General features: G+C 40.6%; 1 protein-coding gene across 8 annotated transcripts in view; it reads left to right on the top strand.

The window, feature by feature from the left end:
* The window catches only part of LOC130265261 (transducin-like enhancer protein 4), a 97,413-nt gene that overhangs the window by 43,991 nt on the left and 26,992 nt on the right, over positions 1 to 26,430 (top strand). For 4 of the 8 annotated variants that reach the window (XM_056514216.1, XM_056514212.1, XM_056514214.1 and 1 more), the window contains 2 exons: positions 10,311 to 10,512; positions 10,918 to 10,934. In XM_056514216.1, coding sequence (XP_056370191.1) covers positions 10,311 to 10,512; positions 10,918 to 10,934 — 219 coding nt within the window. Of the gene's footprint in view, positions 1 to 10,307; positions 10,513 to 10,917; positions 10,935 to 26,430 lie in introns of all 8 variants that reach the window. The other 4 variants (XM_056514211.1, XM_056514215.1, XM_056514213.1 and 1 more) reach the window with 1 other exon arrangement.

Here is a 26,430-nt window from a genome sequence, read left to right as displayed (position 1 = left end):
AACAGCTGTTTAGGAAACAGGCATGGAAGCCTTTGAAAGCAGTGTGGGGCAGATAAGTGTGCACAACTTGAAATGAAGGGCTGGTCTCAGTGCCTGCCATCCTTGCTGTGGTGCCTTGTCCAGGGCTGCAGATGTCAAATGGTGTTTAACATGCAGAGGCATCTCCTGCTCCTCTCAGATGGCAGCTTGTCTCTGGCTCATGTGTGGGTGGGTGCTGTGAGGAGGAGTGAGGGCTTTCTGCTTGAACCAGTTTGTATGGAAAAGCTGTTCCTGCCCAAGCATGTTCATCCAGAAATGGTGGATGGGGGGGCCAGTTAGAGCAAGTGTGCTGTAGCATTGGGACAGCAGTCACCTGTTCCTCTAGCCTGTCTGTGTTGCTCATTCAAGGTGTGTTAAGCAGTGGTTGAAGCTTGGATTCTGAAAAAAAAAAAGTTGGTGGTCTGCTGTGTATTGTGCACAGGTTGTTAAAGTGGGACAGCAGAGGTTGGCTTAGTATCTCTGTGCTTTGAGTTACGTTTATTTGTGTACCCTAATGTTGAAATTCATTGCTATCCATTTAATTACTCTTATTTGCTGATTTTTTATTGAATGATGATATGGTCCTGCAAATATTTTGATCCTGCCTAGTGCCTGAAATCAATTTCTAGAAGGCTTTTGGGTGAGTGCTTTTGGTTTTGACTTATTCACCTGAAGTCTGGCTAGGTTAAAGAGACCCTGTCTTTTGGCTGCAAAGAGGTGTTTTTGAGGAATTTGTTGTCTTGTTCCCTTATTCCCATGTGTCAGCCTCAGAGAGAACCTTGAAGTTGAGGCCTAATCTAAATAAATCTGTTCCATATTTAGTGCCTTCATTTAAAGACACTGAAAATGGTCTTTGAGGGAATTAATTGAAATGTAAATAATTTCTGGGTTCCATATTTCCGAGGATGGGTTTTAAATACTGTTGCTAGACTTTGAGTGGCTGCCACTCTCTTCTGCTTTTTCACTATCTTCTGTGTATTTTCAGAAGCTGTGGTAGCTATCTGAATTTATATTGGTCTGTTACTGTATGAGCAGTCAGTAGCATTGCACTGTGAAGTGCTGACCACTTACAGCACCTCACTGCCAATATGCTGGTGCCAGAGGCCTTGCTCGTTATACTTAAATGCATATGACATGAGTGTTGCAGCTTGCACACTGCATCTCATCAGACAGAGGAGCTGACTTTGGCCTCCATGTTTCTCAAGGTTTTACAAACCCTGGTATCGAAGCTCTGGGACCACTGTATCTTCTTTGCTTTTTAAATTAATCAGTGCATGTATGAAGAGTCCTGTGGAGAATTTTTGTGATATTCTGTAGCATGAACGTATGCAATATTTTATTTGTGACTTATATTTGTATGATTTCAGTTTAAACACTGTAGAAAGCAGATAATACTGTTGCCAGAAGGGTCTATACTCCAGTAAGTGGAAGCTGTTGCCGACCAGATACAGATGTGCTGTATTCCATCTTGGTCTGTTATATGCTTTATATTGCCTTCAGTGATAACCTTGTACCAGTTCTCTGGAAAAAAAAAAAAAAAATCTATTTGGTTTTAAAGTATTGTGAAGACAGGGATCTTCCAAAACTACTTGATTGTAAAATCAGCCATGTTTATGTGCTCAGTGACAGTGCTGTCTATTTAAATAGGTACCCTTTTGTAGAGTATGGCCTAAAGACAGGTGCTTTTGTATCATGGTTTCATACTATAAGATCCCCCTAAACAAGGTCATTTATTTGCCACCTAGACATTTTCCCAACCACACTTTGTAGGCCTGCAGCAATGAATGAGGACCAGGGCTGTATTATAGAATGGATCAGTAAAATGTTTGCATTGCTTTGGATGGGTGGATAGTACTTTTCATGTCTTCAGTCTTAAATGTAGGACCAGAACGAGGGCTCCAGTGCTTAACTGGGATGGACACTAAAGTACTGCATAAGTAGAGTATTTCTGCATGTTAAGTCCCTCCATGAAGAATTTGGGAGGTCTTAAATTCTTGGGTTGTCTGGCATTTCAAAATGTTTGATCTTTATTAGCAGGACAGTTAGTTGCTTATTGATTGGTGTTTTTCACAGTCGTATCCATGGGTATATAAATGCATTGCAAAACTGATGAACTAACTCAGGGAGTGTTCGTGGAACAGGGGAGTGCTGCTGTCCTCTTTATACCTTTTAAAGAGGCTAAGGCAAAAAGAACAGTGGTTCTTCCACAGTCTTGGGGCTGCAGCTTAAATCCAGGTGATTTGATCCTTGTCGAGACCTTCCTTTATCAAAGCTGCTGTAACTGGGAAACTGCACTAAAGCAAAATAATTCAAGTTTCAGTTACCTGGCTAATGGGCACTACTTTAAAGAGACAGAACACTACATCTCCCAGTCTGCTTGGAGAGGGGTAATGGTATCCACGTGTCCTAGCACTTGTGGGAAGAGGCTGCTCACCTCCGAGAAGAGCAGGCATTACAGTACTCTGCACAGGACCACAGCTGCACCAGGAATGGCCATATTAAAGACACAGGATGGGTTGGAAAGAATGGATCAGTCTATGCAGCCTTGGTTTTTATCTCAAGCAAAGACAGCCTGCTGAAACATAACACAGTGTGTACTTGTGTGCTGTAAGCATAATGAAACATGGTTGTTAGCACTTGGGAGTTAAGGAACTTCTGCTTCTCAGTAATTGCTGTGTAGAAATTTGACTTGGTATGGGTTGACTTGATAAGATGCATTAGAGAGATATATCTGTCAGATGCATAACAGTATCTATTTTATGCTGGTATTACATGGCTCTAAAACCAAAACTTGTGAGGAATCTTAGAATTGAGTTATAGTTGCCACATTTAAAAGCTCTGGTAATAGAATTGCTTATAGATTTAGCCACTTGAATCTCTCTGTGACCATTGCCATTGCTTAATTTCTAGCTTTTACTGTTTGATTTGTGGTACATCTCTCATGGTAAATTTTTCACTTCTATCCCAGGGTTTCAGAAACTTTCTACTGTGGTGACTCTACATGATTATTTAGAAGTTTGCTGGGAAAAGCACAGACATTTCTCTCATTTCTAGAGGAAAGGACCAAAACAGAAGTGTTGTCTTTTTACTGTTACTCCAGAGGAGAAAAAAAAAATCTCTTCCCAGTGCCTATGTATAGGACATTAGTGGAGCATTTGGTAAATAAGGTACTTGAACTGATGTGTACCTACTTAGCCAGAGGTTAATTTTGCCATCTGTTTATATGTGGAAGAAAACACCTATTTGCTGCCATTGTTATTTTTTTGCAGTGGTCTGTGTGAAAAGGTTTTGAATCAGAGGTTTCTCATGGCAAGACCTTTACCTTACTATTTGTGCTTTCTGCCTTCTCTAGCAGATGTGGATTTTCTTTCCCCTAGATAGAAATTGATGGGGCAGAAGGAAAAAGAGAGTTTTAAGTTGCATGATTTATGCAGGAATTTTTGCCCTTTACTAAATTATAATAGTGATTCTGAAGAGTTTAATTCTTCCTCCCTCCACCTCTAGTGTGAAATTGAGGTGAAGTCCTGCAATCACAAAAAACTACTGAACTCTAATATTCTGTGGGAAGGTGAACTTAGCCTTTTGCAGAGGACCTTTTTAAGGTTATGTCCAATTTTTGGCATTAATCTTTTATTTGTTAGTAGGCTGTATTAATTTTTTGTCCTCTGTCTATGCTGTTTCACTGAGTAAAAAATAGTTGTAAGAGTGAAAGGCAGGACAAATGGTGAAACATGTATCCTGACAGATGTTCCCATATATATGATTAAGAACGGAAATGTGCTCTGCATATATTGCCTTTCATCCCACAATATGATTTGGGAGATGACTTTTTGTTCCTAGATCACTTAAAAGATCTTTGAAGCAATTTGTAGAGATATGATTCTGATGGTTTCTTTGTTATTTATGTAGGAGCTCTAAATGCTCCTTTTCTGATTAGTGACAGCTATTGATTTTTTTCCCCCCCCCCATAATTTCCTCTGTAGAGCTTGCTTTCCTTCTGTGGAATCAGCATCCTCAAAGAGAGAAATTGCTGAATCTTAGAGAGCAAGTAGCCTGGTGTTTTATTAAAAGAAAAAAGCATTATTACTATTATTATTATTATTATTAGTCTGCTCCTTATTATCTCTCCTTTTTTCATTATGTTTCATTCTTATTCCTAGATTTTTAAGGTGTGTGTTAATTCCCCTTTGTGAACAGACGCATCCAGATTTCTAGTAGGTCACTTGAATCTGAGCATTTATTTTCCACTAATTGCCAATATATTTCATAGAATCAGAGAACTTTTTTATGTTGGAAAATATTTCTAAGATCATTGAATCCAACCGTTAGACCAGCACCACTGTGTTCACAATTAAGCCGTGTTCCCAGGTGCCACATCCAGAAGTTTTTGTGAATGCTTCCAGCTATGGTGGTTCCACCACCTCCCTGGGAGGCTTGTTCCAATGCATGACCATATTTTCAGTGAAGAGGTTTTTATTAATATCCAATGTAAACCTACCTTAGCACAACTTGAGGCCATTTCCTCTCATCCAAAGGCTAGTTTCCTGGGAGAAGAGACTGACTCCCTCTGCACTAGAGCCTCCTCTCAGGCTGTTGCAGACAGTGATAATGTCTCCTTTTCTCATGTCCAAGCAGCCCCAGCCGCCTCAGCCACTCCTTCCAGGACTGGTGCTCCAGACCCTTCACCTGCTCCATTGCCCTTCTCTGGGCACACTCCAGCACCTCCAAGTCTTTCCTGAACTGAGGGCCCCAGAACTGGACACAGCACTCCAGGTGTGACCTCACCAGTGGGAGTGCAGGGCAGTGATCCCTGGTCCTGTTACTGATCCAGGCCAGCATGCTGGCTCCTGTTCTGGTGCTGTCAGCTGGCACTCCCAGGTGTTTTTCCACCAGTCAGCTCTCCAGACACTCTGTCTCCAGCCTGCAGCACTGCATGGGGCTGTTGTTGAACCTTAGCCTTGGCTCATTGATCCAGTCAAGAGCCCTCAGCAGAGCCTTCCTGCCCAACGTGGTGTCATCTGCCACTCATCTGTCACATTGACTGAGGGACACTCAATCCCCGTGTCCAGACTGTCAATAAAGATGTTCAGCAGAGCTATCTTCAACTGAGCCTTGGGCTGCCAGCTGGTGTGGCTGTTCACCAGCACTGTGGGACCAACCATCCAGTCAGTTTAAACCCAGCAAAGAGTGTCCTCCTCCATACCATGGGAAGCCAGTTTCTCCTGTTGTCTCCCTCATCCCTACTGTGTCAGGAAATTGTCTTCCAGGAATCTCCTGGACCTTTTCCTCTCTGTTGTGTTGTATTTCCAGCAGACATCCCTCTCATTGATTGTGATTGTGACAATTCTTCCAGCTGCTTATAGAATATTTCATCGACCTCTTCATCTTGGTGATCTATAGCAAGATTCCCACCAGAATATTTCCTTTTGCTCTGGGCATTGTAATAATTTTCAGAATTCTCACTCTCCCTTAAAAGAGTAAGGGTAGTAGTTTGTTCTACTCTACATCAGTAGCGCTGTTTCTTTATGCAAATCCATTATATGGTATAAATCCATGACTCTCCAGAACCATTCCACTGGAGGAACTCTATATGACTCTCTTTGTAGGCTGTTTTGCTGTCTTGTATCATAACATCAGAATTTTTTTTTCTTTTTTAAATATCTGCCAGCAGAGAGAGAACAGTACAAAGGAAGTACAAACAGTGCAGATCACATCAAGGGCGTAAACAGACATGATAGATAAAAATTCATATAATCTTAAATACACTCATAACTATGTGTGCCAAAGAATCGCCTTTGCTGGTTTTCAAACCAGTGACATTGATATTGTGTACTCTTGAGCCATTGTTTTTGTCTTTGTTTCCTCTTCTTCTTCGGTTCTGTTTTGTCTGTATGCTATCTTACTAATGATTCACTCTGAGCAGCCAACCACATCACTTAACTCGTTTAAACAAACAGTGAAGCTATTTGATTCAGATTTTTTTGAGGTAGTAGTATGTTCAGGCTGTTTGAGTAATGGCTGTGACTTTTCAGGGTCTGCAAGAGGAAAAGTGGTAGATTACTGCAACAGAGAGCTGCTTGGAAAGTATCCAGTAGAAACTTGAACCTCTTCCAGGAAAATAGGCTTTGAATGTGCTGACTATAACAAGAGAGCATTCAAGGCTAATTTGTTAGTGGGTTTGTTATCACATTTTACTTAAAAGTTGATCTCTTAAGATGTGTTGGGAAAAGAATTAAGCTAAACATCAACATTTAGAATGACGGTTCTAAAAATTAGTGTTACCCACATAAAAGCCTTCAGCAAATCCTTTTTACCTATTTGTGCAGATGTGACTTTGGAGTTATTTTTTTCCTTACTCTAGATGGCCTAGAAGAACATATAGAAAAGAAAATAGCATTAGCAGCAGCCAGATGTTGTCTTTATTTGACATGTGTTAATGTGTTTTGAAAGCTTTACTTCAGTTTTTACTACTCAGCTGATTTAAATTATCATCTTCTTAGACTTACTACTAAAAAGAATGCAGTCTTCTCTTTTGACTTCTTTCTGATTGCTGTGTTTATCCTGTGCTCCTATATTTTGTGTGTGTTGAATGCTCCTTAAAAATATTGCAATCTATTTTGTAGTTTCATATGGTGTATTTCTTGGTAGCTAACTGCTCTTGTTTTTGTTTTCAAATAATTCTGGAAAATTTACAGCATCTGCCTTTCCCAGTTTTCACCTCTTATCCATTAATGCTGAATATGTATGCTTGACTTTACACATACTGTAGCCAACGTTGATGGGATTGTCTGAAGTTAACCACATGCTACACATGCTAAGAGTTCATAAATAACATGACCAAAGATAACAAATTAAAGAGAAGATGGAGAAGAAGAAGAGAAAGCATTACAGAACTTAAAAAAATTATGTGGTTACTCAGTTGGCTCGTTTTCAGGCTTTCCTTGCAAGTTTTTAAATTGTGTCAGATTTTATGATCTAAATTCATGCTACAGGTAGAAACAAGTGTGAAACTTCTTCCATAGTGGAATATTTCTTTGTGTGGAGAGTAACTATCAGTTGTCTTACTCCTCCATAACTTTGGCATTTTGATGACAGAGGAGGTCCCCTTTTTTTACCACTTTGTAGCAGTAATGTGATTGCCCAGTGGGCTAGGGAATTGCCCATTTTTATATAACTTTCCATTTAAAGAAATAGCTGCATGTAGGCCACCTGATGCTCACCAGTGATGTCCATAAGCAATTGAAAAACAAGATCAAGCTGTCATAGTGTGGGTATTTGAATACAGTTTTGAAAAGTTTGGAAATGGCAGTCAGAGATGTCACTTAGTCTTTCCGTTCATGACCAAGCCTATTGGGAAACAGTGCTAATTATGTCATTATATACTTCTATTTCTTTCTCTGCTTCTATATTTTGAGAGAAAAAGCCTATTCAGTGTTTCATTTGAATTTGCTTCCTTTCTGGTTTTGGACCAGCGCCTCATTTTTGGTGTTCAGCATTGCTCCTTGTAGTGGAGGAGGTCACAGTCTTTCCCATACCAATGCAGTCCTAGTCCATAAGCCTCCTTCCATTGTTGAAATATTACTCCCACCCCATCTAACAGCATGCAACAATATTATCCTTGTGTGGCACAGGCTTGTGGGGCTATGCTGGAATTTTGGGTGTTAGCTTAAATTTACATAACAATCTACTTTTCATGCCAAAGCATTTTTTTCTGCTGTTACAATTGTGACTTAATGGCATCAAAATTCTGCTGTATCAATGAATGACACTTTGTCACTTTTGAGGCCACATTCTTAGCAGATTTCAGGTTCCCATTATTTTTAATGGAAGAGCTTGGTCTCTTCAGAAAAGTTCTCTATGGCAGGAAGACTTTGTGTTTGGTTTTTTAATTCCTCACTCTCTGCAGTTATGTTCAGAGCTCTCTGCAATTCGAATTGCAGTGAAAACACATTGATTCTTGGCCAAGAGGGACTGGGGCAGCCCAGCTGTTCCAGGTGATCTCAAGCTGCTAGGCTACTACTCTTAAAGACCATATTACATCTGAGAGTCATTAACAATATTCAGTACATCCCAGCTTCAGTCTGTGCTGTTGTCTTGCTGAGCTATGTATAGAGATTGCCAACAAAGAGCAGTAAAAAAAGAGTAATACATTCACAGTGTGATTTTCTTCCAGATCTTTGGAAACCATCCTATATCAATAGAGGAGGTCATATAATGCAAATTGGGCAGGTCAGTAGGCAGATCTGCACAGTAGTGGTAATGAGTGCTCCTCTGTGGTTGACAGTGTAGTAGTTAACAAGGGGAAAGTTCACTGTTGATATTCTCAGGCTCTTCTCAAAGTCTTTACTTTAAGCCACTGGCAGATCCAGACCAAGATCTTCATGCAGGGGTTTATAGCACATTCTCAAATAGAAATAGGAAATTGGTTGTTCAAAACCAGGTAGCAGAACAGAGATTATTTTGTTCATTCCTTTTCTTTTGCTCGTTCTTCTCCTCCCTCCCCAAGTCAGGCATGCCAGATTATTGTAAGGCAGCCCTGTTCAAACCCTGAAGCTAAACAATACACTGTTTTCTCTTGCTTTGTTTAATTAATTTATGCTCTGAAGAATGGAGCATACTGCCTGCCATAAGAGCATCAAGCAAGCAAAATGGGTTTCATACGTCCTACTAGAAGGAACACCTGCTGGAATGACATGAATTCACAAGCAGGAAAAAGATTTAGCCTTTCCTTCTTCTTCTGCTTGGAAAAATGTTCTTTCTGGGTTTTTGGTTGGTTGATCTTGATTTTGGTGTCCACCTCCTGCCCTCTTTTGTATTTTTATTCCCCCATAGAGTTCTTGTAGATCATTACCCTCTTTTCCCTGGGTTAGATGATGTGTGCGTGCCACTGCCAGTCTGATTCCACTGCTTGAAGTTTATTTCCAAGCAGAAGAGAAGGATCTGTACTTTCAGGGTGGGGTGTTAATGTGTGCAGTGTGCTGCAAGGGTTACCTAGTGTGCTGTGACTTGCAGCCTTTTCCTTTCAGCTCACCCTTATGGAAGTAAAGGGCTCAAGTCTTAGAAGATTAAAGTGGAATGGTTTTATGCAGAGCAAGTTAAGTTTTTATTTCTTCTATAGTCCTGTGTACAGACATGCAGGTGGGAGAGAACAATCCTGGAGGACTTGGGATTTGACTTACCCTGAGCAATAGCTGCTTGAAAATGAAAAGAAAATTTCAGGGGTAATCTGAAATTAGAAAACAGAAATTAGTTGGATGGTTGGTTAGTGTGTAAGCCTTAGACCTGAACAAATCTCTCTTGGGATATATTTAACTAAACTTTTTCACGTGTTTTTGTTGTTTGATTTGTCAGGGATTTTTTTCCCCCTGCCTTCCCAACAAGTAGCAACAGTCTATCTACCCCACAGTGGTTAGTATAGCACAGAGCTTGATGCAGCCCTGGTTGAGGTCAAGCACTCCAATTCAAACCTCTCAAGGGCTTTCTCTATGTGTTGCCAGTGTACTGGTAAAAATGACTTTAAACTCTTGTCAGTGCAGTTACTGGTGCATGCATCACAGTCCCACTCAAATAAACCTGTCACAACACAGAGTCAGCAGCTAGAGAAGAGTACAAGGGCAGGCCTCTAGCTTTTCATTCGAGCATCACTAAACGTGCACAGAGTGCCCAATTATTTCAGCATTATTGAGCAAGCCTACAGGAGGACCCAAGCCTTGCTACATTAGATTTTCTTTAGTAATTTGCTCAAGTACCGCTGAGGACACTTAAAGGGCTTAAAACGGTGGCTGCAACCAGTTTCCTTTTCTGGATTGTTAATTCAGGTTTTCTCTTTCAAATTAACTTTCACTGCATGCTGTGCAATAGCACTGGGAGAACTGTTTAACGCTAATTTTCTCAGTTTTCAGCTTTTTTTTTCGTCATATAACTGCTTTTACAGTTACATATGTTTTGATTAGATGTGTACATGGTGCATTTCTGCTAAAAAGAGAAAATAATAATACCTCTGGTATAAAAAAAAATAAATCACTGAAACGGTAACATTCATTGCCTCTTTTTTTTTTTTAATTTTAAAATTTTGTCGTTGCTGTTTTCCAGTTCAGTCTGAGTTTTACCAAATATGTTGTGTCCAAACATCTGGATATTTTTAAGGCCCCAGGATGATTGTGAGCGCTGATATCTTGGATCTATCAGATGCATTGATTGATCTGATCAGTCATGGTTGATGTAGGTGGTCAATCAGACAATCCCCGGCTCCCTGAACAAATTCAATATCTGTGTTTTGTTTTTCACAGCAGCAACAACTCCAGGCCCAGCACTTGTCACATGGACATGGTCTCCCTGTGCCGCTCACTCCGCACCCCTCGGGCTTGCAGCCTCCAGCCATCCCACCCATTGGCAGCAGTGCTGGGCTCCTGGCACTCTCCAGTGCACTGGGGGGCCAGTCCCACCTCCCAATTAAAGACGAGAAGAAGCACCATGATAATGATCACCAAAGAGGTAGGTGCTGCCAGAGGAGCGTGTGGCTTTGCTCCCCTTCTGTTTTTTTTCAGTTCCTCTGTTTAAAGAAAGCAAAAGGGAGGGAGGAGGGAGGAATATACAGAAGAGTTCCTAGTTAATTACTTTAGTGTTTGTTATCTAGCAGTAGCCAGAAATTGTGTTCAAATGCTAGAAATCCAGTTTTATAAATCTGGCCGTACAGCATTAATAATTAACTGTACAGAAAAGTTAACATCTGTGCAATTTATTATTTAACAGACATCAGGATTCTTTCTTCAGAGTATGATAAATGTATAATTTTATGTAAACTAACTAGTACTTTTCTCTTTCTCTCTTCCCCCACATGCCCATCCCCTGCCACCATATCTCCCCCCTCCCTTCGTACGGGGGCTGCTCTACATGCAGACAGAGACTCCATCAAGGTAGGATTACATTTCGTAGGTGTAAAGGGTAACTCGACAGCTGCATTTTTCTGAAGCATGGCACAGAGTGGTGGAAAAAGTCACAAAATGGTTGTGATGCTTGTGTTGATTGGCAGCACCCTGCATAGCCTGTTTGTCACATTTGGGCAGTGGCTGGAAGTGGGGCAGCTAGGATTGCAAGCAACATGCTGACCAGTGAGTTTACTGGAGCAGCACTGAGGCTGTTCTTGGATGGAAAGAAAGGCCTGCCCAGCGCCTGTGTCCAGGTTTTTGAGACAGAAGGAATAAACCAGTAGTTTTGAGTCATTTGGAGGCTGTAAATTGTAATTCTGGTATTTCCTTATAATGCGGTTGAGGAAGGAGAGCTCTGTTGCTCACAGGGAAAGATGTGGGGTGCTGCCTGCTGTCCTGTAGTTGGAGAGGAGTGAGCTGCCCTTCCCTCTACCCTGATAAATGTGACATTGAAGCTTTCACTGAGGATTCTACCATCCTTTTCCAAAAATTAATTTTCAGGTTCTGACTGACTCTGCAGCATACCTGAATCCCATGTAAGGTGGTGTTCTTGAGTAGATGCAGTAACATACCTTGCAACTTATAAAATTTTGAGCATTCAGTAATAGATACAAGTATGATTCAGTGACATCTGATACTTGTCCATACTGATAGCCACCAGAGTCTCGCAGGGACTCCTGGGGTTTTAATGCTGCAGATGGAGAGATGTGTCCATCTGCACATTAGCCCTGTCCTCTTCCTTGATGGGTCTGCTCTCCTAGTTTGCACGGTTTTCAGAAACACAACATCAAGCCTTATTAGTTGCTGCTGAGCATGGAAAAAAAGGATACACTTCTCTTAGAAGTGGCAAGACCTATACCAACCTTATTAAGCCCTTAGAAACAGTTTGTCAAGTTTCTAGTCCTGCTTTTTTTAGGAAGATGTAATATGTTCTTGGGGTTGGGCAAGTGGTGGAGGAGATGTTCAGAGCTTGAGTCTAGTATGCATTAGACAAGATTAGCAGGATCTTCCAGGCAGATGTTACTAATGTTAATGTGCCCTTGTTGGTGTTGGGAGAAACGTGGTTCTGGGCACATGCTTTGCCCCCACCAGAGACCTGTCTGTCAAGGGCTGACACCTTGGTTCTTTGGCACTACAGGTGAGGATGTGTCCCACAGCCTGTCCCAGCACACCCACTCTGCCACTGGCACTCCTGACATGTCCCAGCCAAGCGCAACTGAGCCAATAGTTGTCAGTTTTGCTGCTACACACGTGGCTCTGCATGACAACCAGGAGCTGACAGGAGCTGTCAGCTTTCACTGTGAGCTGCAAAGGCACTGAAGCTGTCTGTCTGCTGACATAAGACAGCAGCGTGTTGGATTTCACTTCAGCCTCTTTGTCGCGAGGGCTGGAACTGCTATTACCGCTTTATGCGACCAGGCGGGAGCACACATTAATGACAATTTCCTAGAACACCCACTCTTCACTGTGAGCACATCAGTTTAGTCCATTTTCCTTTCTTCTGCACTCAAACTAACAAATGCAAGTGGGGCAGATACCTAACTGTGAGAGCACAAACCCTCGTGGTTTCTCTTGAGTGAGGCTGCTTGCCTCTACAGTTGGAGCCGTGATGATTTCATTCAAGTGACAGAGGAGAGCTGCTTATATATGCCATTCATTTCTAAGCAATATATGCTAGTCATGTTTCTGTAACATTTGTGTGGTGTTGGGGTGTTTATGCTGGCATGGATGTCAGGGGGAGCATTTGTAGTGAAAAGCCTGGTTTTGTCTGGGATTGATTCAAAAGTGCTATTACTCATACCGCTTCCAGAAGGAAACAAGGGCATCTACTTTGTGCAGTTTACTTTGAAATGATAAGTAGATGTTTGTCTAGCACGGTGCTCAGGTTGTGAATTGGCTTGTGTGTCATCATTATGGGGCTTACTGCCAGTCTTGCAAGGTGAAATAGTTTGCTAATTTCCTTAAATGTTTTCAGTGATGCCCAGAGTAGCAGTTAGTCGCTTGTTCAATCGATCCCTCCTCCCTTAAGTGGTTCCCGGTTAAGAGAGGCTTTTTATGATTGTCTGCTGTGTGACTTGAGACAATTTTTGTCAGCCAGAACCAGCTGGAGTCTGTGTGCTTGTATGAAATAATTTATTCATGCAGGATAATGCTCCTTAACATTTAACAGGTAATGAATGTGACATAAATTTCCTTCTTCCTTTTAATTTTTCCCTTTCCTCTTCCAATGTGCAAACAGGCAGGCTCTGGTACTCTAAATAGTAAGTAATTTTTGGCCATCTGTCAAAAGGAAATTTCAATACAAATTTAAATTAATGATGCCTGAAATTTTTTATAGCTCCTCTAAAAGCCTCTAATGTGCAGAAAATTCTGAATCTGCTGGTAGTAATTAGTGTAGCATGTAATGAGGATATGGGCAATGTTATACAGCCCCAGTGTAACGTTTTGATATGGTAGCAAAATTTTGATTTATATAAGGTTGTGCCTGGGTTTAATTGTGAGAGACACTTTAAAGTGTTTTCTTGCTGATATAGATTATTAAGCAGGGTGGATTTTAAAATAGCACATGAAGTGTAAATTTACTCTTTAGTGTGTGATTCAGATAACAAAGGTAGAGTACCCATTTCTAGAAAGAAAGGAATTTGGTTGAAATTACCCATTTCTTGCCTCTACTTACAGTGGTTTGGATTTGCTGGACAGTTTTCTTACTGAAACTTGCTTCCCTAGCTGTGCTGGTCCTGACTCTCCTGTTAGTTCAGGCCAGGAAAAAGGCAGTTTGCCTCGCTGTACCAAATGTGACATATTAAGCCTGCTCCTCCCCAGCACCTCCCTGGAGTGAGTAGTTCACTGCTGAAATTGAGTAGTCACCTTCAGATAACATGAGATTGTCCAGAAGCTGTTCTTGAATAATATATCAGCATTGACACAGCAGGCTCTGTGGAGAAGTGCAGCTTTGGGAGCTCTTTGATTTCTTCTTGGATCCAGTCCTCCAAATTCTTTGCAAAGTTTGAAGTGTGGGAAAATTCTAAAGGCAGTAAACTGGGTCATGGGAGTGCTCTTTGTGCAGTGGCAAGGCTGTGGAGAGGACAAAAGGAAGGGAAGGCTGGCATGCGCCAGGGCTGTGCTCAAAGTGCAGCCCTGGCTTAAGGGCTCTGGGGGAACATAATGTGTTTAGACAGAAAGGCAAACAGTTCTGCAGTTAACCGAACAGCTTTTCACAGAGGACTTGGTTGTCTTCTTTCCAAAGACGTAAAACTTCCTTTTTTAAAAGAGGGGGAAAAAAGAAGAAGTATTATTATTTTAAGTGGATTCTTCCTTGCTAATTGCATTGTTTTTCCACGTCCTGTGAGAACTCTTGGTGCAGGAGGCATGTCCTGCTTTCCAGTCCTGGTGTCATCTCTGGGACAAGTGTGGCAAAAGTTTCTCTGGTGCCCAACTAAGTTCCTTTTCTAATATATTCCCTTTGGAGAAGCTATGGAAACATACTGTGTAAAAAAAGTTCCGTCTGACAGAAGGTAGTGTAGTGCTAGCACTCTCTTCCTGTGACTCTCAGTGCAGCAAGTGGAGTGAAGGAGTTCCCAGATGCTGGATGGGTTATGGGTTTGCCAGAGGTAGTCTGGATGTCAGATTGTTCAAGAACCTCAAAGTTTTCTGAAACATGTGAATTCACACATGGGCAATATATGTCTATATATATGTCTATATATATGTCTATATATATGTCTATAGCAGGACTTACAAGGTGATGAAACCTTTTTTCATTTTAATCTGTCTCAGCAGCAGCAAGTGCCAATAATTGAAAATTGCAGTCTTGTGACAGGAGTAAAACAGCTAGTTTGAGATTCCTCTAGGGGAAAGAAAAGAATTTTAGAGGAAAATATCTGAAATAATGCATCAAATATAGCTTTGGGGTGGATTTCTGGCCAACATGCTGGTGAATTGAGAAAAGTCTGTCAGGGCAAATTGAAGTGAATTTAGAAATAAAATTACTTTCGCCTTAATCTTTGTGAAAGCTAATAATTACACATGTGGGCAATACAGGAAAAGTGGATGGATGCGATTTCCACATTCCATTTACATTTGTGGTAGCAGATGCTCCAATGCTTCTCAAGCTGTTAGCCATTGTTAGGTGTTTAGACCTCTTTTCATTTAGTGCAAGTAAGAGTAGGCTGCTTACTCCTGAATCCAGTAGGTAACTGGATGCTCGGAGGAGCTGTGTGAATGCACTTCTGGAAAGTACAAGGTACTTTAAAATAAAAATGCCCCAACATATAATACAACACTTCTGGATGTTACCAAATGTAATCTGTAGATTTTGTAAAACAGAATTATGTTGCTGACTTGGTTCTTCTGCTGATAGAGGAGCACCACATAAGCTGCTGTTATGTGTTCTGTGGACTTTGTCCTAATTGTCAGGTTTCTTCTAAATGGGACTTCCTCTAGAGATGTGAGTGTCCTGCCACATGTCTCTGTATTCAGTGTGCATTAAACAAGCCAAAAAAATGTGTTTCCTTGTTACAAATTTAAAGAAATTTGCAAGATTTATTTCCTGATCATTTTGTTATTTGGCCAGTTATTCACCATTCAGCTAAAAAGCACTTTACAGGCTTGTTAAAATCCAGACATTTCAAACACATCATGAATTCTGTTTGAACCTGTTGCTGTTCAGGAATGAAGCATTGCATGTATTTTGCTTTCTGTTATGACAAAGTGGTAGCTTTAAACAGAGCAGATTTGAACCACACTGCTTTGCAAGAGTTGTGTTTTTGATGTTCGTGGGTGTTTTTGGGGTAGCATTACCAAAAAATAATGAGTAACTTCTGTTGGCTTCTGATACAATAATTTTTTCAGTATTAATTGATATCTGCCTCTGGGCGTGTAAGCTGTGCCGAATGTAACAGGTGCCCTAATTCCAGAAAATGTGTTGTAATTGTTTGTTTGTGGAACAGATGAATAAATATCTGTGGGGCATAGCTGGTCCTCAGGTGGTGAACGTGAGTGGATTAATGATGTGATTGTGTGAGACATGCTTGTTTGTTGCAGTCTCGTCCAGTAACTGTCTGCTGAAGCAGAACAAATATTAATTAGCAAGGTCCTGTTTGTTGTCTCTTATGGAGCTAAGTTTTTGGCACTGATTTTTTTTTTTCTTAATAACCTTTTCATGGCTAAACTTGTATTATGTCATTCAAGCCATGTGGTTTTTGAAAAACTTCTGGAATATGAAACTAAACCTCAGGTGTATATCTCCCTGCTGTGTTTTCTTCTTTCCTGCCCCCCATCCCAAATGAGTTTTAAATTTCTTTCATTCACGTGGTATCACATTTTTAGTCTTTTTCAGGAGGTCATCTGGGAAGTTTAATTTAGTGTAGAGTACTTATGTTCAAATGAAAGTAAGAGCATATTCTCTGGTATCAGAGAATTAGCTGCTTCTGTCAGTTTTGATGCCTTCACCTCTTTTACCCAATAGCTTTGTACCCACTTCTGTCTATTAATGGGACATTTTCCTCTTATCTTACATCTTTTTGCATGTTACCAGAGGTTGATTCTTACTCAGTGGTGTGTCCACATATGGTCAAATTCCCATAGTGCATCCCACTGCCCAACTTTTATATTGCCACTTGGTGATTTAGGGTAACTCAAATATTCTCTCTCCAGATGCTCTCTTCACCCAGAAGGCAAATACATACAGGGGCTGTAATTTCTAACCTGAGCAGTCATGTCTAATTATTTCCATGGCAACAGACTGTGATGTTGATAACACAGGATTATGATTTCACATCATAGAGTAGGAAGAGGAAGTTTTCTGGAATGAGGAGGTGGGTGGAAAGGTCTCCAGCGCGAAGGCTTTGACAATATAATAGCTGGGGGAAAAGAAGTAAAGGGAGGAAATTAATTTGTTTATTCTATCTCTTCAAGTTCTCCTCATTGTAAGTGTGCAATTAAAATCATACTTTAGATGCTGAAATTCATGTCTTGCACTAGTTTACTCATGATGGATGAATTGGAATGAAGAATGCATTTGCAGGTCAAGTTACATAGATGTTTGTCAATGTAATGGGAGAAAATAAACAACACATACCAATTTTGTCAAAAGTGTGACCCAGACTAGGTTTTTGACTTACAGATTTCTGTTGGCTCTGTGGTGATTTTTTTCCTTTTTTTTTTTTGGTTTTTTTTTTGGTTTTTTTTTTTGGTTTTTTTTGTTTTTTTTTTTTTTTTTTTGAGCATGTAACATTTTGATTTTGTCTTAAAACCCTTAAGCCCAAAGAAACTTGAGACATCCCTTATTTTTACATTAATCAATTGATTCCTTGGGCATACAGATTATCTGCTAAAGGGAGGGAAGAAGTGCACATTCTGGATTCAGTGACGTGTATGGCATGCTTTGGAAGTTTCTGTCATATTGGTTAAACTCCCTGAAGGCTTCAACCTGTCTCTTTTCTAGCACTGGGAAAGGAGCATATTCCTAGTCCAAGATGATTAGGTTGATTTTAGAACAAGTTTAGGAAAATGGTAGTCTGATATGCAAGTTGTTATGCAAGATTGTTGAGTGCAGCATTGAATTACATGAATTACAAAAACATGAAATTACAAAGTTTTAGCTGTGCTTTGAGGGAAGAGGCAATTAGACGAACCAGCAGGAACTGGCCATTGAGGGAAGTTTGCAGGAAAGTTGCACTGTTTCCTGCCTCTCCTTGGTACGGCTATAATTGAGTTGAATAATTAATTAAATATCTAAAGCTCCATTAGCCCGTTCTGCATAGCAGTTTGAAAAGTTTTGTCTTTTCTTAAGCGACATTTGGCCTTTTGAAGAACAAAAAATTGGAAATGCTAATGTTTTTCATCCAACTAAGGGAAGAAAATAAAAATGTCTCCATAGCAACAAAGCTTCTTTCTACATGGTTTCCTAAAATATGCCTGAACCAGAAGCAGATGCCTGATTTGAGAATCTCGCCTTCTTCAATGTAAACAAATAACTTATAGGCAGGTGTTGGAAATAATATGGAAATCCTATTAAATGGCCCTGGGTTCCTGTCAGTCAGGAAGCCCCTGCCACAAAGGGGTTGGTTGTCTGAATAAAGGAGGCAGAGTAAATTCTCGTTAGGCTTTAGCTTTTCCCAGGAAATGATTGTCTCTGCATGCTCTTTCTCCCGCAAGTCTGAATGCAAGCGGTTTCTTCTACTGATCCCTTCTGCCACCCTTGCTCTGTCCCTCTCTTCTCCTGCTGGATTAATGCTTGATGTCAGTGGCGGCTGCTGCTGCTTGGGGTGTTGTGTCATTTGTGATTTTAACCCTGTTACCTCCTGCCCCCCCATCTGCAGCCCTGCCTTGGCTGGTAAGAGGGGAGATGCCAGACACTGGCCTGGAGTGAGGTGAAGAAGGAAAGTTCTCTATGTGAATTTATAATTTTTGGTAAAGGTTTTGGCATGGGTGGTTTGCTGGTGTCATGTATTGGGGTTCCAAATAAAAGTGTTTTTTCACATCATGTGTCTAGAAAGTTGGTGGAACGCTCTTGATTCTTTTTAATCTTCTTTTGAAGTTACTGAGAAAATGTGCTTGCCATCACTTGCCTGTTAGTCTAGTGTGACACTTTGATTGCATTTGCACTTTCTGATGTCAGTTTTGTCCCCAGACATGGTTGTACTGAGGTCTGCCACACAACAGCTTATCTGCCAGCTTACCTGCAGGCTGTGGGTGAAACTTCAGTGCAGGGCAGGTGGGAGCAGGACGTGCTTTCCAGGGTCTCCAGGCTGGAAACAGAGATGATGTGTTTGTCTCCTCACACCCTGTCTCTACGTTCCTTATCGTGCCAGACGTAGCGGTGCTCTTAATAACACTCAGAGGGTTAAATGTGGATAAACACAAAACGAGGCTTCTGAAAAGCCTGAAGATTACCATGCAGCATTTCTCGGACTATAGCCCCCGAGAGCACTTCATAAAGCCAATAAAGCGCGCGCTGGTGGTCTCCTGTTGCCCTGGCAACGGACCACAGGGCACCCTGTGTGTGAAATGCATGAACATCTGCGAATTAATCTTTTTTAGTTTGTTCTTTCCTTGGCACCAGTGGAGCTCTGCTGGATGGTAGCAACAGGGCTAGAGCTGGAGGGGACCCCAGGGATGCCCCAAGCTTCTGGCAGAGGGGGTGAAGCAGGTCCTTCCCCAGAAGTTGATCCCACAATGAAGGGATTGAGGGAATTCAGTTTGATGTCACTTTTGCTGGGATTTTGTTAACTTGCTTTTGGGTGCATGGGGTGGGGGGGAGAAGAAATTTTAAAAATATTTTCCTAAGCTGACATTTAGTTTGATTTGTTGGTCTTATATGAAAAAACAATCTAAGAGGAAAATTGAAATAAGCTCTTGTGTCTACACGGCATTTTTACTGGACTTCTCCACTCGCTTCACTCTCACAAGACCATAGAAGAAACAGAACTTGAGGGGTAGAAAGTCTCACACAAATCATGAAATGGAGACATGTAGCAAAAGTCAGCAATGTGACAGCTGACCCAGCAAGAGGCCCAGCCACAACCGTGCTTAAGAGATGCAAACCCTGGGGGTGGTGTTTTCCTTTTCTTCCTGAAGGAATTACAGATCCCACTAGCTCAGGGGTCGTTGACTTCTTGTCAGTTCCCTGGAAGGTGCTGGGTGTTCTCTTCCCTTGCCTTCTGCCACCCTCACCCGTGCTGTGGTGCTGCAGGGTGAAGGTTTCATGTCTGGCTCCAGAGGCTGTGCTGGCTGCTGGCTCTGACTGCTGGCTGCCAGCTCATGGCTTGCCCCAGCTCTCCACCAAGTCTCAGGAAGGACTGTAGGGGGAACACTGTGAATGTTGTATCATCAGCAATTGCTGGATGCAATCAGTGTTTTAATGAAGTATTGGAAGTGAAATGCCACTTTAATCTGCTAATTGCGTTAAAAGGACAGCAGATTACTCCGTATCACTTCTTTTTGATCCTCAAACTTACCAAAGTACCGCAGAGCTTTTAAGTGAGGTATAGCAGCCAGTCCAGTGCACTTGTTTGCATACGAATATTAGCAGGCACAGCTGCACCTCTGTTTTTCTGCCACTCAAGAGGCAATGAATTCAGCTATGGGAGTGTTCTTAATGCATACTTATGAGTAAGTGGGACGGGGGGGGGATGGGATAAGGAAAAGATTCAATATGGGTTGTTCCTTTTTCCATTAGCTGGGTGAGCTGTCTATCATAGATCCCCCATACAGAGAAGCTGGCAAATTTCAAGTCACTATATTGTTTGAAAAAGGGCATACAGTATTTTTTTTTGCTATATTAATCTTGACAAATCAAAATAAAAAATAATACTGATTTTCCTGGCTGGGTCCTGCTTCGTCAGACTGGCATGTTCTACAGTGGTGCAGTTGAGAAATATGAAAAGAAGTCCAGGAGAGACGTTTCCCAATTACAGCAACCCCCAGAAAGGTTTTCTGCAGTTGTGTGTGGTTTGTGTTTGGCACAGACCACAGACAACACAAAACTCTTCAGCCACTGCAGTGTATTTCTGAGTCCTTTGCTCTTTTTATTGTATTAACAAAGCGGACAGACTGTATAGAAATCGCTAGTTGCATTGAGTTGAAAAGCCAGTGCTGACCTAAATAACATGGGGCTTTGCCTTGTGATCTTCCAATACCAGGCATTTGAAAATCATTGTATCTGGCTTGTAGTTTGTGTGCTTATATATTTGTTGAAGCCATATCTATTGATGCTGTACTTCTGTCTCAACTCTCCATTTTTTTAAAAAATATCAAACTGTGATTTATTTTAGTCCTGAAGAAATTAATGTTTTGCTTTTCTTCCCTGATTTGAGGAAAGTTTTGTGCCATGACCTCCAACTACTATTTTGTAATGAGCCTTGCTGACACATGCTGCAGTTTATGAGAAGAGTTCAGTGTCTGCATAATTTTAAAATAATCTCTTTAAAATCAATTACAGTGAACCTTGTGGGGTTAGAGAAATCTTTTTTTGCCATTCCCTTTCAGTACAGTATTTTTCTGAGTACAGTATGAGTAATTGATATGAGAGTAGCAAAGGCACCCTACCTTAAGCATAAAGGCATCTTGTCCAGGATCAGTTTGTTGCTCTTAGAAAAAGCTGTGTGTGCTCACCATCTAGGTAGCCTAAAAGCTTTGTATCACACTGCAGGTGTTTGAAAGCAGTAAAGTTATTTACCAGACCTGTAGGACCCTGATGTGCTTTACGAAGGTTTTCTGGGTAACAGCGTTGCCTTCAGCTGTGGCAAAGGCTGTGGGTGCCATTTTCCAACACTTCTTCCTGTTCTGCTGGATGAGGAAGATGAAACACTATCAAAAATTGTCGTGTTATCCCTCTTACCTATTCTTTATAGAGTATCTAGCATCAGACCTTGTCTAGTGTATCAAGCATCAGAGGTTTTTCCCATTTAAGTTGCAACTCTTTTGAGACCAGGTGTTTTCTGTTTTACAGTACCTCTCTTTTGTGTCTTTGCTCTCCTTAAGGACTTTTACAAATCCTGCTAATGACTGTAACAGTCCTGCAAATTCTAATAAACAAACTTAGTGTTGCAAATAGTAATAACCTGATTTTTAATAGTATATCTAACAGGAGTTTCCCACCAAGTAGTGTAGGGCTGTAATGGGTTCTAAGATCTGTGATCACCACAGCGTGATGGAGCTGCTGCTATTTAGTAGACAAATGTTTCATAATTGTTTTGGACAGAAAGAGGAAGAAAACTTTATTTGATAGAAGAAGTCTCTCATGTTGACAACACACAACACCAGACTGCTACAGTGCAATCACTGCAAAGACGCATGTTTTGCAAACAAAATATGTTGCAGATTCTAATTATAAAAACAAAAATATGTTCTTTAATTTGACATACAGAGAGAATTTCTCTTACTCTACTTCTAAGTCTTAAAACTGCCAGGAATCCTCTCTGGAATACTAGTTACTCAGTGTGCGCAACTGTTACTGTAGATGTCAAAAATAAAATATTCATAAGTGTATTTGATATTGTATTCTGGCTCAAGATACATACCCGTCCAACACTGCGCTGTGATGTATATGTAAGCTGGTCCTAGGAAAAACATTTGTTCATATCCAGGGTTGTTCTTGCCAGTAATGAGATAAAATCAAAACAAAGCACTATTTGTTACCTAATTTGCCCATTTTCTTAAAATTTGCTAAAAGTTTAAAAATAATATGTAATGGAGAAATTGTGACAAAAGCCAACAAAATCAGAGAAGCAGACATCTGGAGGTTTCCCATACTAAAATGGCAATTGAAGTAAAACATGTAATGCTTGACACTGGGTTCTATGCAGTAAGAATACTTTGTCCTGCTCTTTGAAACTGTAAACATGAACCTGTGTGAAACCTCTGCAGGAAGGTGAGTGAGCATTTGGCTTGTGTCAAATGAACATGGGAGGCAGTGGAGGAAGAGAGGTATGTGGGAATCAATGCATATTTCCTCTCTGCATCCACCTGTCTAACTACTGTGCTTTTTTTACCTGCACTTTACATATTCTTTGGAGATAACTCTTTCACAATTCACATGAAAAAAAGGAAGAAAAATTGCATGCAACCTTAATTATTCTCTGTAGAGATCAAGCAGCTTGTAAATCTATGCGTGCCTAACACTTGTATGTTAAAATCTGTGCATTCTTTATACCAGAAGCAAGGTGTAAGAAGGCGTTGATCCTCTAAACATTAATCCTTTTCAAGATCACAGGTTACTATTGCCCTCTCTTACATCAAATTGTGCCTTATGTTCCCTTTTCTCCTGTAGGACATCTGGTGGTTCTTTGGAAATACTTGAATCATCCTTTAGCAATTTGAAGAGAAAGCCTTGAATAATTCACACAACAAATGATTAGGCAAGCACTTGTCTATCTAACTGAATTATTCTGCATGTTTGCTGAAGCAGTTAAGCAGCAGAACAGCATTTTCTTCTCTGGAGGCTTTGCAGTGGTAGTATTGACCCACCTAGTTATTGGGTTTCAGCCTTTTGTTGACACTGTTGTAAATGAAAGCAGTCTGGACAGGCACTGAGCAGCTGGGCTGGATAATTGTGAAGGATTCATGCTTGTTGCTGTTACCCTCAGTGTTTGTAGTGGGTTGTTTGCTTTGACTTTTGTTGAACTGTTGACAAAAGCATTAGATACAAATGGGAACAAATAAAGTGGTGAGATGCCAGGAGGGCTTGGCAGAAATGGTGGTTTTCATTCCAGCTTAAATGGGGAATGTCGGCACTTGTCTGGATGGGTAAAGGAAGGTGTATTCAGCATTTATGGGCTTTTCCCTCCCCTTTCCCTTTCTTTCCTTACTGCTAAATATGTTTTGGCAAACAGGTGAATAAAAACACAGCAGAGGCAATTTCACCATTGCCTTAACTCCTTGGCACTATGTTTTTGAAGCTCTCTCTGACTGTGGATGTCTTGCTGGGCAAATCCAGTTCCTGAAATGAAAGGATTAAGTATATAAAGGGAAAGGAAGAAAAAAAAGAGAGAAGGAAGGGGGTGTAGAAGGACTAGAGATGAGAAAAGAGAGGCTTAAATAGAACAGTATACACTAAGTAATATAGCCAGCAAAATTGAAGTCATTTACTGGAACGCTTTTAATTTGGTTTAAACAAAATACTCTTTTGTATATTCAAATGCGGAGTAGCTCAGCTGTTGTGAAGCCAGAAAATTAATGGTATTTTTAGTGAAATAGCAAACGCATGTCAACAACATAGCTGTGGATGATAATGTTGGCATTTTATTCATGAGGAATTATCAATGCAGGTTACTGGACAACATAGTGTGACTGGAATGATTGAGCACAGGGGGGAAGCAGCTGTCCTTCTGTAAGACGATTTCATTTTACATTTAGTCCTTCAGGAAGAGAAGAAGGAGACAGAAAGCATTTAAAAAAACATGTCTGAGATACCTATTCTTCTGGTTTCTGGGTCCCAGAGACTAAACTTCTTACCTCTGACTATAGTTTTCTTTCTGTCTGTCCTTCTTTTCAAGTCTGTCTTGAGGGATGGCAGGGAATAGATGCAGAAGAATAGCATCCCTTTAGTATATCTTTGCTAAAAAATTAGTTTTGGCCCTGGAGGAGCTGCAGGTTTACTCTAGCTGTCTCCAGCACTTGAGTTTTATGCCTGAGTATTGTTTGCTTGGGACCCTTAATGCACCTAATGGGTTGTCAAATACAGTTTTGCAGGCTGATTGTGGAGGAAGTTAGTGTATGATCTGGAAGGTCTTGCCACTTGGCAGGAGAGATGCTTTGTGTTTGTTATTCTGACTTTTAGTTTTCTTGTAGCCGTCAGCTTCAGGGTGTTGTGCAGATCAGCTGGAAAGTGGCAAATAAAGTTTGCAGGGGTGAAGACACCACTGCAGTGAACAAAGAAGGTGCTTTTCAGTGTTGCTGTCTGAAGACATACAGAGGTATTCCTTGCCTCAGCTGTAACATGTGCACCTGCTAGTATCTGAGGTAGCCATAGGGATTTGGGATACCAAAGTTATGGTATGCAGGTGTTTTTTGTCACCTGTCTTCATGGATCTTCAAGTTATCCTAAAATCAAACACCACAGTAGCCAGGTAATTGTGGTATTTATGAACCCATTTTGAGTAATCATCTGTGAGTGTTTTTATTATTCCCCTTTGTTATGGTAGCCATATTGTTCCTGCTCTCATCATGATAAGAAGGGAAGCAAAGGAGATGAGGAAGAAATTGCCTTTTACTGCTGTCACTGATAAAATTTCTTGTGAAATTCAGGATGTTTGTTGTGTCAAACCATAGCCCTGTTGACATCAGCAAGAAGTGTTTTGCTCAGATGTCAAATACTGTGAGATCATGCCTGAATTTGTTATTAATCATACAAATATCAAAAAAATGGGTAGAAATACCAAGCTATTTCTAGCAAACATACTAGGAGTGGTGTTACTATACATATCACTTTGTGCATGACAAATATCCAGTTCTTTTTTCTTTGGGAAATACGCATAACAATTCTAAAGGGAGCTAAAGGTATTATGTTAGCAAATTTCAACCTTGATTGAAGGTAAAGTGAGTACTGTTTGAAATGCAAGGACTTAAAGCCCAATTAAAACAAATATATTCCATAATCATGTTTGAGCAGCATTCGGATCACCTAAAATGTGTAAGAATTCAGAAAAACTAACTTGTGAATGTTCTGTGGCATTGCCTTACTTTTTAGACAGGCTTGGATAGTTCTGTGTTTTCATGTGAAATGTACTTTTCCCTCTACTTAGTTACACTGAGTTTGCTCATTAGGGTAATCTGCTTTGCTGCAGATCTGTAAGAAGGGCCCCAAGTTTTGCTTTGTTTCAGAGAGCTGTGACCAGGAAGCAGGAAAATGCTTCTGGAATGAATTTGCATTGAAGTAACAGTAGTTTTGAGTGAATCAAGGAGGGAGAAAGCTGTTGTACTGCGTAGGCTGAGATTGAATTGGATTTACTCAAGTCATCAAGTGATGATGCATTTTGGGGCAACATGTTTTTTGCACTGTCTGGTGTCTGATAGTGTGCAACTGGAGTTCTAAGCTGGCCAGTTAGGAATAAGAATGGATATGGGAAAACATTCAGCAGTAGGAAACAGTAAAATAAGAGAGAAGTAACAGTTAGCAGATAGATGAAGCCCTAAATCAGTGGTGCATGTCCTTCAGCCACGGAAGGTCTTTACTGGTGGCTTGCCATGAACCAGTGGGCAGCACCTATTTTGCATGTAATTTATATTGGATTTCAATCAGATAAGCACAGACCGTGTTGTTTTTCATACTTATGTAGTGCTTTAAGTGCAAACACTGCATAGCAAAAAGCAATAAAAGACACTGTACCTTGTGGATTATAGTAAAAGAAGTGATGATGGAGAGACTGGCTCTGCATTTCTGCAGAAATCCGGGAGGTTCATCTGACATCTGGCTGTCTTTGAGGTCTTACACATTCTGAAGTACAGGTTTGAGTTTATTAGGCAGCTGCAGGCTTGGTTTTGTACACATCTTGAATACATAATGTTAATTTGAGAAAAAATAATTTCAAAGACAAGCTTGCAGATAGCACGTTTCCTGATTAATTCTGTTACCCATGGGTAATTCAAAAAACAACAGTGCTAACCACCAGTAACATCTTCTTCCTGGAACTTTTTTCAGAATATTTAGTTGCATCTCAGATGTAGTGGCTTTAGGTTCTCATCGTTTGGAAGATGATTTTTACATACAATACGGAAATGTTTCCTCTTTTACATTTCTCATGTTTGCCTCATACAGATTTATGTAAACTAAGAACTGGTCAAAGTTCTATGTTTGTATAGTGTCTGGAGTTAGTACAGGTACTCTGTGACAGTAATTGGATTGCTCTACTTTTCTAGCTGTGTTTTTACTGATACAAGGAATACTGATTGTTCCTTCCTCACTTTTAAATTTCAGTCTAGCATATGTAATAGATCCATTTTGGTGATACCGGAGTACCTCCAAATCTTCAATCCATGAATC

The sequence above is a fragment of the Oenanthe melanoleuca genome, chromosome Z, assembly GCF_029582105.1.
Source record: "Oenanthe melanoleuca isolate GR-GAL-2019-014 chromosome Z, OMel1.0, whole genome shotgun sequence".
NCBI lineage: Eukaryota > Metazoa > Chordata > Aves > Passeriformes > Muscicapidae > Oenanthe > Oenanthe melanoleuca.
The sequence above is the reverse complement of the archived record's forward strand: the minus strand, read 5'-3'. Positions and strand labels throughout refer to the sequence as shown.